The 13,055-nt window shown below is 31.7% G+C and overlaps 1 protein-coding gene across 2 annotated transcripts in view; it reads left to right on the forward strand.

Annotated features, from left to right (window-relative positions):
- Window positions 1–12,560, forward strand: part of LOC130442142 (vascular endothelial growth factor receptor 1-like) — a 39,169-nt gene extending 26,609 nt beyond the window's left edge. For both annotated transcript variants that reach the window (XM_056776225.1, XM_056776232.1), the window contains exons 19-26: window positions 1,089–1,257; window positions 1,780–1,901; window positions 3,049–3,209; window positions 4,603–4,725; window positions 5,279–5,490; window positions 6,354–6,459; window positions 9,987–10,197; window positions 11,875–12,560. In XM_056776225.1, the coding sequence (XP_056632203.1) occupies window positions 1,089–1,257; window positions 1,780–1,901; window positions 3,049–3,209; window positions 4,603–4,725; window positions 5,279–5,490; window positions 6,354–6,459; window positions 9,987–10,197; window positions 11,875–12,212 (1,442 nt within the window). In that variant the 3' untranslated portion in view covers window positions 12,213–12,560. The remainder of the gene's footprint in view (window positions 1–1,088; window positions 1,258–1,779; window positions 1,902–3,048; window positions 3,210–4,602; window positions 4,726–5,278; window positions 5,491–6,353; window positions 6,460–9,986; window positions 10,198–11,874) is intronic.
- Window positions 12,561–13,055: the final 495 nt, after the last annotated feature.

Genomic DNA, 13,055 nt, shown 5'->3' on the forward strand with positions numbered 1-13,055 from the left:
ATCTTTATTAACTATTATATAAAAAAGAAAACAGTAACAGACCAATATTATGCTAATTTGATGACACGTTTTGACGTCAATTTTATGGAAAAACATAGGCATTTATTGAAGAAAAGAATTCTGTTCCAACACCATAATAATGCTATTGCTGCAGATCAATAGTCTCCTCCGCCATATTTACCTCATATGGTTTCCTACGATTACGTTTTCTCTCCAAACTTGTACAGATTGCACAGAAAAACGCGTATTCGTCGAAATTTCCAAAAATACATTTTCTAGATGTTCTCTCCTCACACTTAATTAAGTTTGTTATTGAAATTTACTTTCCGTCGTACAATTGATAAATCGATATTTCTACTAGTACAATTATTCTAATCCTTCTATAAATTTTTATTTGCTATTTCTTTACTTTTTGTGGATTTGACACATCTCGATTTCTTATCATTATGGGGTTAATTAACCAATTGCTTTGATTTCATACCGTTGGCCTTCATTTGAAGATCCCATTAACTTTTTTCCTGGAATTTGATAGATCAACTTTTTGAATAAAAAAATTGGTGTAAGGTACCGGTTTTGAAAAGGATTTTAATGCTCTTTTTAGAGATTTTTCGTCGCACTTGGTTCTCAATTTATTCATTTTTGCAATTGATAATAACATATACTCGACAAGACAATAGTTTCTAATAAAATCTTATATTACGATTATTATATATAATATTCCTATTCTTGAAAAAATATGAATGCATAACTTGTATAGTGATCATCGAGATCTCAATAATTAATAGTCCTTGATTGACTTTATCACTGTTTTTAGCTGTAGCTATAAGCTAAATGATCATTGAAATCATATTTCCACTTTCTCTTTTAAATCAACTATTGATTTTCTTCTATTTTCTCTGATGAGAGGCGTGATTCTGTATATAAGCTCAAGACGAAGTTAGATACTGAAAATGAGATCATATTCTGTTGTAATTTGCTCAAATTTTTCTCAACAATTTTTTTTCGGTGTAAGAGAAATAGCAAATAAGTGGAAAAGTATTAGATGTTTCATTTTGATAAATTTATGTATATATCATTAATGTTTTTAGGAGAGCTGTTGGTGATTGTTGAATACTGTCAATTTGGTAATCTACAAAATTATTTACTGAAACATCGCGACCATTTTGTAAATCAAATCGATTCGCAGACGGGGAAAATTAATTACCTCATTGGCCAGGAACTTCTAGATAGAACGTATTCTCTATCGAGCAACAGAAGGTAAGATTTCTATTTTCAACATAATCCCCAGTTTAAATATTTAGAATAATGTCAAGTTAGTTAAACATCTTTTCGCTTTGCTAATTTTTCATCTTATTATTTGAAAAATTTGAAAGCTGCTGTTCTTTTTTCCTTTACACATAAATGAGGGTTACAAGTTGTTTTCTTTTCAACTAGAGCTTTGTCTTTCGCTAAGGCCATATATGTAAGCTTGTTGTTGAGTTTTAGAAATTTAGACTCTACATTTTTTCGAATAGATCAATCATTTTGTTAACGTGATTATAACACTGGCCGACAAGATTATGAAATTGTATAAAAACCCAATGGCTCTAGTAACCCCGTAGTAGTGGGCCATATCAGTATATTCTTTCCACTGTTTCATGTAACAAAGAGGTTGTTCACTCTAAAAACTTCTCGCAACTGATAGTACTCTAAGTAAAAATATCAAAATGCGAAGTGTGGAAGTGTCTATCCGTCAAATTGTGGACTTATTGTTGGTTAAATAAAATCTTATTTTTTCAGCAATGTTAACTCTCCCTTGATGAAATATGCAGCTTTGGGTTTTTCGGATTCTCGAAGTGCTATGGGTGATTATAGAGTTCATCAAAATTCTTTTAGTACCGAAATTACTACATCGAATCCAGGTAAATATAATTTATTTATGAAGTATTTTTCGTATGGTAATGGAAATAAAATGTAAAATTATCGTTTCAAAACTGTGATAGTCTATCAATTATTAAGTAGGTACAATATCCATAACCTAACTAAAACTAACATCTTTCTCAGAATTATGAAACATATCTTGTTTACGTAAGATTTACGGCAAACTGTATACTCAAATTATTCATACCAATTGAATTGTAGGAAAAAAATTCCAATCGTTTCACAAAAGCACGATCAAATGATTTTGAGATGTTATTATTTTAACTGGACATCAGCTTTGTAAAGGCACATAGTTTCTTATCACTTGATATCAATAATGCTTCGATCAATAACTTTAAAATACTTTCTTCGTCGTTATCAGATTTTGACATTTTCATTTTGTGTACAAATTTGAAGTGTAAAATGATGGTTTGTGAAGTTACACATTGTCTCGCGTTGTCTATATCTTACTATACATACCGTCAAACTATAGGTTTGTTCTATTGGCAGACTAAACTTTATCGATGTAAATTAGAGTTACATTCAACATTAACTTCATCATCAGAGCTGTTTTCAGCATCCACAGTCTGCCATCCAATTGTAAAGTGTTCCAATAGCGAGCATTCTTTATGAATGTTTTCAATAGTGTGAAATTCTAGAGCTAGGTCCATTAGACCTCATCAGTCTCTAACTGAGGAATAATATAAGAAAACCAACGAAAAGGGGAAGTATTTGAAGGAACTTTTTGAAATGAAGCAGTTTCATAGTTCTTCTCGTTCGGTTTCCTACTTCTAATAAAAAGCACTGATACTCAACAACTCATTGGCTCATTTATTTCTTTAATTCCTACATCATAGTATTTGGCCAGTTCAAGTTTTCTTTAGCACTCAGCTTCAAGTTGACGACATGGCATAGTGCTTTTATAGCTGTATGACGAACAGAACGAAATGATTTGTCAAATTTCTATAGCAAATATTTCTTATTAGAAGACTATAAGTAACCTATGAATTTGAAACGTAGATCACATGATAACAGAAATAGATACTTAATATAAATATATATACAACAAATGTACTAGATGTTTGGATGGAATCGTATAAACAAAAATATCGTTTTAGTAATCCTATTACAAATTTGAACTTTTTATAGGCGATGATGGCGTTCTACTCAGTAACAATAGTACACAGCCAGAGTGGCGTTCAAATTATAAAGGGGATTATAAAGGAACAGTGAAACCTATAAGTACGAAGGATCTCATCATATATTCGTTTCAAGTTGCCAGGGGTATGGAATATTTGGCTTCACGAAAGGTATATACATAACATACACTATAAAAATTCACCATTATTGTAAATCACTTAATCGAACTTCAACAAATATCACAGTTTCTTATAGTATAATACCTGGGTTGTCAAATTAGATTCATGACAGCAAATAGACCAAAAAAAATTTATATGCTGCACATGTTTCAACACAAGACTCTCTGGAGGTTCACATGTGTCAAATATGGACGTTTATACGATGGTTGTCTGAAAAGTTTCCGACTAAAAAGAATTTCTGTTCCATAATCATTTCTACTTTTAACCTAGTCTCCTTTAAAAGTCTATTCTCTAAACTCTTACAATTCTAAATCATAGTCATCTTTCTTCATAAAATAGACATTTGCGTAACTTCATCGTTTGATGGAAATCCCTCTCCTGCAAATGAAAATACAGTGTTAGGAAACAGAACAGAAGTTGCTAACTAACGGTTAGGTAGGTATCATTTTTTCGGCCAATGAAGCTGTCTTTGCCTTTTCCATAGCAGGTTTGCCTTTCGCAATTGACTGTATTTCATTCATTCGAATGAGCTTTTGGTCCCATGTGAGCAACTCAACCCGCGGGTAGCTTACGCATGCATAATTTTTCAGTCAATACGAGGATTGCTACTGTTGTATTGGACATTTCGTTGTTTTTAAAAAAATACTCCATTGAGATAAATACACTTTTGCATGTGTTTAATTCAATCGTCGAAGTATTTTTTTCCTTCAAGAATTTGTTTATGCTTTCTTAAGTAAAAAATTAATATTTTTTGGCTTTGTAACCATCAATCTGCTGTTTTAAATATGCAAAAATGTCTTATATATTTTGATATTGACGTTATCGTGTATATATATTACCTCCTGATGCTGATCTTGTATCAAATCCATCAAATAGATTATCATGACTCCAAGACATCCAACGTATGTATCAACAATTTTGGACAAGTTTCAACCGAAAATATATTTCTCAACTACATAAGCAATATAAATGGAAGGATCCAACAAAACCATTATTAACGAATGGAACCCTTGTTCTAATCTAACATTGTAACCAGCCTCCATGCAATGGCCTCTAGGTTAAATCCTGCAGCTCTCCCAACAAAAATATGGTGTCTCCAGATTTGCAAAAGCTCAAAGCACTGCAGGAATAGAGAACCGTTTAGTACGGCATTTATGACCATCTTCCTTACTTCTAATGGAAGAAGCTACAGACACCTATTGATATATTTTAATTAAGTGCTATATAAATGATTTAAATTTAATTCTTTTCCTTAATTCTTTAATTCTCCATAATTTTTACAACTTCTCTAAAGCAATAACATATATTATCATCATAATTGAAATTAATTACATAACAATATCTTTTTCTCAAAAAATCTTATAATATACCAATATGACTTCAGGTACTACATGGTGACTTAGCTGCTAGAAATATTCTCTTGAGCGAAGATAATATCGTGAAGATCTGTGATTTTGGACTAGCTAAGAGCATGTACAAAAATGATAATTACAGAAAAAAAGGAGACGTGAGTAAACCTTAATTTATCACTTCAATAGAATATTTGAAACGTGCTATGAAACTATACGGCTTCAATCTTAACTGTGAATAGTAGAGTGTTAATTTATACAGCTCAGTTTTCCAAAATCATATTTCAGAAAATGATAAGTATATGCTGAAGTCAATGTACAAATATTAGTTATGATAAATGAGGTGAAGACATTGATGGAATATAGTCTAACGGTTAAACAGCCGCACACCACCGTATAAAGGATGGTGGGTGGCACTACGTATTATTGGGTAACTATTGCTCTAAATGTTTCTGGAAGAAGAAGTTAACTGTGTCTCGACATATGTTTCTACAATATTCTAGAATTATTGCAAGAGAGGAGTATTATTGGAATAATATAAAATTTCAGTGACCGATTGCGAAAATTCGCGGTACCTATACAGTATACAGTATAGAAGCAAATTAAAATTTTTAGATTGGCATGAGATTATGTGTATGAATGAGACTTTCGTCATATTGTGATGAATTAAATTATGAATCTCAATATTGAATAGTTAAATAATATTTTCAGTGTCCTTTGCCAGTGAAATGGATGGCCATCGAATCTATTAGAGATCGAGTGTTTTCTACACAGTCTGATTGTTGGTCCTTCGGAATAGTTTTGTGGGAATTTTTTTCTCTGGGCAGATCACCATATCCTGGGATACCAGCAGATGAAAGACTATACCAAAAATTGGTGGACGGTTATAGATTGGAGAGCCCTGATTATTGTCCAAAAGAAATGTAAGTGGTTCAGAGATAGATCAAATATCAAAGTTATCAATTGCAATTATATGGGTGAATACTGATACTTCATTCCTTGTACTTTTCTCCTACACATCCTCAGTTCCCGTTGCAATTAATGATATTTACGTAATTTTTGTCATCCAAAGACTTTTTTCACCATCTCTCACTTGTATTTCTGTATGGCGAAACTTCTAGCATCCGTTGTTTATCTAAAAATTCCACGTGATTCAACTGGGAAAATATGTTATATTCGACCAACTATAAATTTCATTTCTTCATTCGTTATTCTTTTTAACACTTCTTCTGTGTTGATTCCGTCGTATTATTTTCTCAGAATTCTCCTTTTTGATCGTTCTTTCCATAGTAAATTAATTACGTGTTTTACAAACCTAGGATACCCTAGGTCCGATCATTATTACGTTACTTGATCTCGTTAATACTAAATAATTTTATTATCCTTTGCCATGCTAATGATTCGGTTTCATATTTTTGTAATCTGTCTCGCCTAGTATTACTCATAAATATATTAATTATTTAACCATTTCAAAGGCTAAAATATTATTTTCCCCAATTTGTTATCTTTTTTAAATGTTCTATATTTTTTTATGTGTCATATATTACCATATAGATATCATTTTCAATTATTTATTAGTATTTACAGCTTTCTCCTTGAATCTTCTACATCTTGTTCTTATCATCAGTTATTTCTCGTTATTGATTGATTTGATCGTCGATCTTTCCACGTGATTGGTTTTGCAGAAGCTATATAGATATGTACAAGTAATAATTAACTAAGTGAATTCAATTACAACAAATCTACACCTACATAACTTTGATCTAATCAATTTTATCATTTTTAGCTACCAAATAATGACAGAATGTTGGTCTGTTAAACCAGCTTTGAGACCGAGTTTCACGAAACTGACTGAAAGAATTGGTACTTTACTTGAGGATACATTGAGAAAAGTAAAGTTGTTATTATCATTACATTTTGATATATTTCATTATTTGAGCATAATTTTTATCATGCGTAGATGTTTGCCCCCTTCAGATTGATACTATAAGAAAAGTATTAACTGAATATTCCACAATTTAAGAAACATACAAACAACCATGAACTATACAATACTAAAGCTATTTTGAAAAATATTAATATTGACCTCCTTCTGTCATCCCTCTTCATCTATGGGATGAATTTTTTGTAACTAATTTGCTTAAACTAACATCGACAAGCATTTGTGTATTGTTAATCCACAATTATTTTCATTGATTAGATTGATTTTACGTTGACTATACTCGGCGCCAATAAAATGAAATTTTTATCTTCATCCCTTTGGCTGGTATTCGATCCGACTTTTTTTCAAATGCAATTAAAAACCTTTTGAAACAATGCCTTTTGTTTTTTCGTTCTTTTCTTAATTAACTTTCGTATAAAACAAAATTAGTTCGATTTCAAGCAATTTTAAGTTTGAGTGAAGTATACTTGAATAAACCTACTTTTTATTTAGAGAGAGTAGTTGACACCAACAATCATCGTTTTTGAGAATAGAAAAGACCATACTTGATATATGTGAAGCTCAAATAGAGAGTCCTCATAAAGTAAATGTATGGGTATTTGATACATTTTTTATGAAAACCGCTAAACGATACATAATGCCACATGATCAAATTCAACCCTGACTGACCAATAAAAACTACATTTCTACGTATTATAATACAAATCCCTATTATCACCTTTTATATACTCTTTTCGAGGCGATACAGAAGCTTTCCAACGCATATCCAATTCTCGATACATTTATAAGCATCGGCTGCGATGGTCCTCAGAACCTTGAGCGATTTTTTTAAGGTTTCAATGGCGCGTATCTTAATGCAAATTTTCGAAATGAAGAAAAAATCACAAGAAGCAAAATCTGGCGAATGCTATGGCTAAGCAATGAATCTCGTTTCTTGTTTGTCTAAGCAATCATAATCCAACTGGAATATGATGGTGCTGAAAAATCTAGGAATTGTGTGCCCACCATTCCGGTTAGTTTAGGATTGTTTATAGTGCCACACCACAGTAAACGAGGAAAACGATGAGTATCATCTTGATTTTTGAGTAGATTTGTCGGTTTCGGCTTATTTTTGGAGCTATTGCTGGACAGCTTTGACGTGATATTCATAAGCTCACATCTCTTCACCAGTAATGATGAGTTCAACAAATGTAGTGTTCTCGGATACATTGTTAAGCATCGGCTGCGATGGTCTTCAAAACCTTGAGCGAATTTTTTTAAGGTTTCAATGGCGCGTATCTTGATGCAAATTTTCGAAATGAAGAAAAAATCACAAGAAGCAAAATCTGGCGAATGCTATGGCTAAGCAATGAATCTCGTTTCTTGTTTGTCTAAGCAATCATAATCCAACTGGAATGTGATGGTGCTGAAAAATCTAGGAATTGTGTTCCCACCATTCCGGTTAGTTTAGGATTGTTTATAGTGCCACACCACAGTAATCGAGGAAAACGATGAGTAGCATCTTGATTTTTGATCAACTTTGAGTAGATTTGTCGGTTTCGGTTTATTTTTGGAGCTATTGCTGGACAGCTTTGACGTGATATTCATAAGCTCACATCTCTTCACCAGTAATTAAGCATCTCTTTTGAGACCTCTACTTAACTTTTTTTTTCAAATATTCAGTTCTTTTGGTCTTTTGATCTTCTCAATACTCAAAACATTAACCAAAATATGTTGAGTTGATCGAAAAAAGATATAGAGAGCATCTGCTACCTCACTACACTTATGCAAGAATGTGTTGTCATACAAGTGACATTTGAGTTGTTTACAGATACTTGAAATATTCATATTGGTCAAAAAATAAATCGCGAATATTTTTGTGTGATGATTCCCTATGACTTTCGATGTGGATTAAACCAACAACAGAGTGCCGATCAACTAACTTCGACAACAAAATAAAATGTATGACCACATCCAAAAGTCCGATAAGATGTAAGCTACTCGTTGACGAACAGATAATTAACCAAGTAATGAAATTCACAACGAAGTAAGGGAATAAGAAACTAAAGCCTTAAGAATAGCAGCATGTTTGAACGATATCATATGGAGAAATAAACATATCAGAATAGAAGCCACATCGAGAATATACAAGGCCACGGTAAGACCCATAATGACCTACACCGCAGAGACACGGCCAGAAACGGCGAAAACCAAAAGAATGAAAAGTGAGAATATCAGAAGATTGTGCAAAAGAGATGACGTCAACGAATGGGTTCTATCAAGAAAGAAAGAATGGAATGAGCACATAAGTCGTATGTATAACAACAGACTGGTCAAGATAGCGCGCGATAAATCCCCATTGGGCCGAAGGAGTACCGGCAGAACCAAAAATAGGTGGAGCGACAACCTTGAAGCAGGATAGAAGGCAAGGATGTTTAAGATAAAACAGGCGACTACGCCTAATACACGGAAGAAGAAGAAGATGAAACTAAGTAAATAAACCGCCTGCTATAATAAAAATATATAAAAAGCGAACATCAAAGGCCGAATTTAGAATTCCTGGTATTTCAATCGTACATAAAAGGTTGCCGCCTTTGCCGAATTCGAGAATTCCATAATAGCTGGACAGGGCAGGCTTATGGATCCATTTCGCGAACTATTTTGTAACAATAAATTGCAAGGTCACGGTTTTTCTACAGCAGAAGAAACGGTTAATGAGTTGAAATCATTTGTTTTGAAAGTTCGAATGCCTCGATAATTGGTTCAAACGCTTGCAATAGTGGAATATTTTGAAAAACAATAAAGCAATATCCAAATATGGACATTTGTTTTCATTTGTCTATCTCAAAGGGCAGGTTGTTACACTCGTACAAACTATTCACATCATAAACAAACAATGCCAAACACACACTCATTGAGTTATGGCAGTGAAAGTTCATATGAAAATTAAAAAAGTTTTATCAATTAGGAAAACAATATTAGTGGTTCGAGTAGCTTGAATGCCCATGTCTGGATAAAGTTTGATCAGACCAAGTATTTTTTTAAATTTGAGATGTGGTTTTCAACGGAATAGAAATACTATGCCTTTAGATTCCTATGGGAATAACTGCAAAGCGAGTATTATAAAAAAACTATATCGAAGATTAAAAAAAAGCAGAATTAGAATAAAATAAAATAACATTCTGGCTGCGGTTATTTGGCATATCTTACGCCTACAATCGGAAGGAAGATATTTTTAATATCTTATACGTTAATTCACTACAACAGTATGTATCTGTGACTTTTTTTGTTTTTAAAATGAATTCTAATTTCCTAATAATCACGAAAGTAAACAAAAAGAAGGATGAAATTCCATTCAAATTATTACTGGTTGAATTGTGATAATTGGCGGCGAGCAAGACGTCAATATAAAATGAAATAAAAATAATTATAAAAGAAATTCATTTATTTTAAGACTTAAAATCTTTATTTATACAATATATTTGAATATTTTTTTAGCACTATGTAGACCTCAATGATCCATACCTTGCAATAAATACCAAAATGATGCAATCGTATAGTGATTATCTTTCTATGTTGAGTCCACCCAATTTCGATGTAATTGTAAGTCCAAATTACGTTAATGATATAATGACAAATTCGTCTCCTTCCGAAGATGGTTACATGAGTATGAAACCTAATACCATCTTCAGTCCTCGCATTACAGATGGTGAGTTTTGAATATTTTTTGAAAAATTCATAATAAAAACCCGATTTTTACATTATATTGCATCAATCGATAAGTTTTCGATGTGATAGAGGGTACCACAAATACATTTTTTATGTTTTTCTCAATAACAACAAACTAACCAAGAGTGCAAGGGAAAAGAATTGCATTTCGAGATTATATTTTTGATTTCACCCAATATACTAAGTTAATTGTTCGCTGCAGTTGTAATCATTACGCTTTATTTTAGTGATTTGTTTTATACCTACTTTTGCTGTGTTTTCACAAATGTTGTCAACTAATTTCGGGAAATGTTGGTACCACTACACCAACACTCACAATTTCACTGTCTGACGCGTTTCCATAAGAAAGTTATCATCTTCGAAGACTTAAGGTGAAATTATTATCTTGACTACTAAATTTTCCCATCAATAAACCCCTTCCCGTGAAAAATAGGGAAAACCCCTCGGGCGGGAATTTTTAGATTCATTCCATATTAAACTTTAGAGTAGAATATAAGTAATGAGCAACTTTTCGTTTTTATTCAATTTATTCATGAGCGAATGGTAGATTTTCATTAACATATAATTATAATATGTTTAGAACAAATATAACGATAATTTCTATAAAATATCATATAAAGTTTCAAAAATACGGTTTTCCATTGTAGATAACTCCAATAAAACCATTTTTTTCACTATTTCAGGTATAACTTTATTATATCATTCTATTGAATACTTTTTAAAATCAAGAAATACCAAATACGACATCAAGTGACATCGAAATATCCCAGCATTGATTGTTAGTTAGTTCTAAATGATTTTTACTGCGATATTTCAAACCAGTTTTCAATCTATATATATATATATATATATATATATATATATATATATATATATATATATATATTTGTTGTTGAAATTTTGGAATGTCTTAATTCAACAACGTAAAAAATAGCTCCCTGTGTAGATAATCGATACTGTTAACTGAAAAAAATACCTTAGAGACAAATAAAAATATTTGGGTCACTCTTTTCTAAGACAATCAACCATAATTGACTGATATACGGTGTTTAAAAGGGACACTACAAGTACAAATGATACCCAAAAATCAGTTTGGTTTCAAAATGGTTTCACTATAAAATAAAAACGTCCAGAAAATTGTAATGGTAACCACCATAAACTAAAATTGGGAGAGATTGTAGATATCGCAACGATGTCAAATGAAAGCGTTTCAGCCTCGTTTCTAATAGGTCCTAATAGGCCCCGTTTTCGGTCCCGCTCAAAGCCTTCAAAAGTGGATATAAACGTAATAATCGGTTGACTAAGTTATGGCTACTGTATCAACCAACAACGATTGTTATTTGAATCGATGGAAGAAGCAAATTACAAAAGAGCTATTTAGAAAAAGACTTTTCCGCAACAACAAACATTGTCACATATAAAGCTTTGTATTTCTGTATTAATAAATAAAACTTGTTTGGTTTAAAACATTTTTTGGTGTACTACACTATTGATCGATCGATCTTTTAGAAAGGTTACTTCAATCAAGTTATTTTTGGTTCCAGAATATGTAGTTCAATTATTAACTATCTTTTCGCTACACTTGCACGCTCTGTTCTTCATTAATTTTCTTTAGAAAATATTTTACTATTAAGTAAATAATCAATTCAACTTTCAGATGGAGAAGTATTTAATTTTGATTTAAAACACAGAAGGAATCGTTCATCGAATGAAACCAATGGTCATGAGTTGATGCCAATGCTACAAAGTGACGTACACGACAATAATGATAAAATTCTTCCTGCTAGTCCTGCTGGAGTATCAAACCCAAGTTACCATCTACCACCAAAGATTATGGAGAACGACATCAAGGACAAAACTATGATTTTAAAATCAGTTGATAACTATGTGAACATGCCGGAAAATAAATGTTTAGTGAAAGAAAATACCGTGGATGATAGTGGAAATATTATGAACTTGAACGAGAAAAGAGGAAAATATGGTTGTGCAAATTAAATTAACCAAAATTTAAACAAAAAGCAAGTTCAAAATCTATTTTTGTCTGAGGACATATTGTAAATATACATTAAGTACTTAGTTCAATAACATGAATCAAAAACAATGAATCGGTTAAATTAAGTGCCTTAAGCTAGAACGAGAGAACATTTATAGTGTAGTAGTATGAATCAAATAAAGTTTGTTTTATAAAGTGAACGGAAATATTTTTAACGCATTGATATAGTTGCTTATGAGGTGATGTAATAAAAATATACGCAGTTATAGAACTGGAATTCTTTTGCATAAAAAGCGCTTTAAATATTTCCATGAATATGTCAAATTATTCGATTAAAGATATCAAATATATGTATTATTTTTATTTATTTCCATGGCCTTTTTTAATACTTACAAAAAGCAAGATGGTGAAGGATAGTAACCATAGTAGAAAATACAAGAACTATTTTTTTATTCTTTTTGCTGATATATAGATTGAATTGATCGCTTTTAGTATATATAACAGAATTTTTATCTCCAAAAATATTGGCAAGATATTTTTTTTTGTTTTCTCAAGTATTTAGTTTCCGTCATATTCCTATGGAAAGAAACGATTAGTATTTACAGAAAAATTGAAATGCTAGAACGACGTCCGGCTTCAAAGTTTTCCTGCGCATATTTAAGCACTAATTTTTCAATTACAATAGATCAAAACCTTCCGACTCTTCGTCAGTTATATTATGATGGAACGTAAAACTCATTTATCTAAACGACATCCCACATATTGCTTACTTTGTTTCCAATCACAAATCCTTTTTGTTAAACTTGTTAAAATCGGACACCAGCAGTTAATCAATCGAAACGAAA

The sequence above is a fragment of the Diorhabda sublineata genome, chromosome 1, assembly GCF_026230105.1.
Source record: "Diorhabda sublineata isolate icDioSubl1.1 chromosome 1, icDioSubl1.1, whole genome shotgun sequence".
NCBI lineage: Eukaryota > Metazoa > Arthropoda > Insecta > Coleoptera > Chrysomelidae > Diorhabda > Diorhabda sublineata.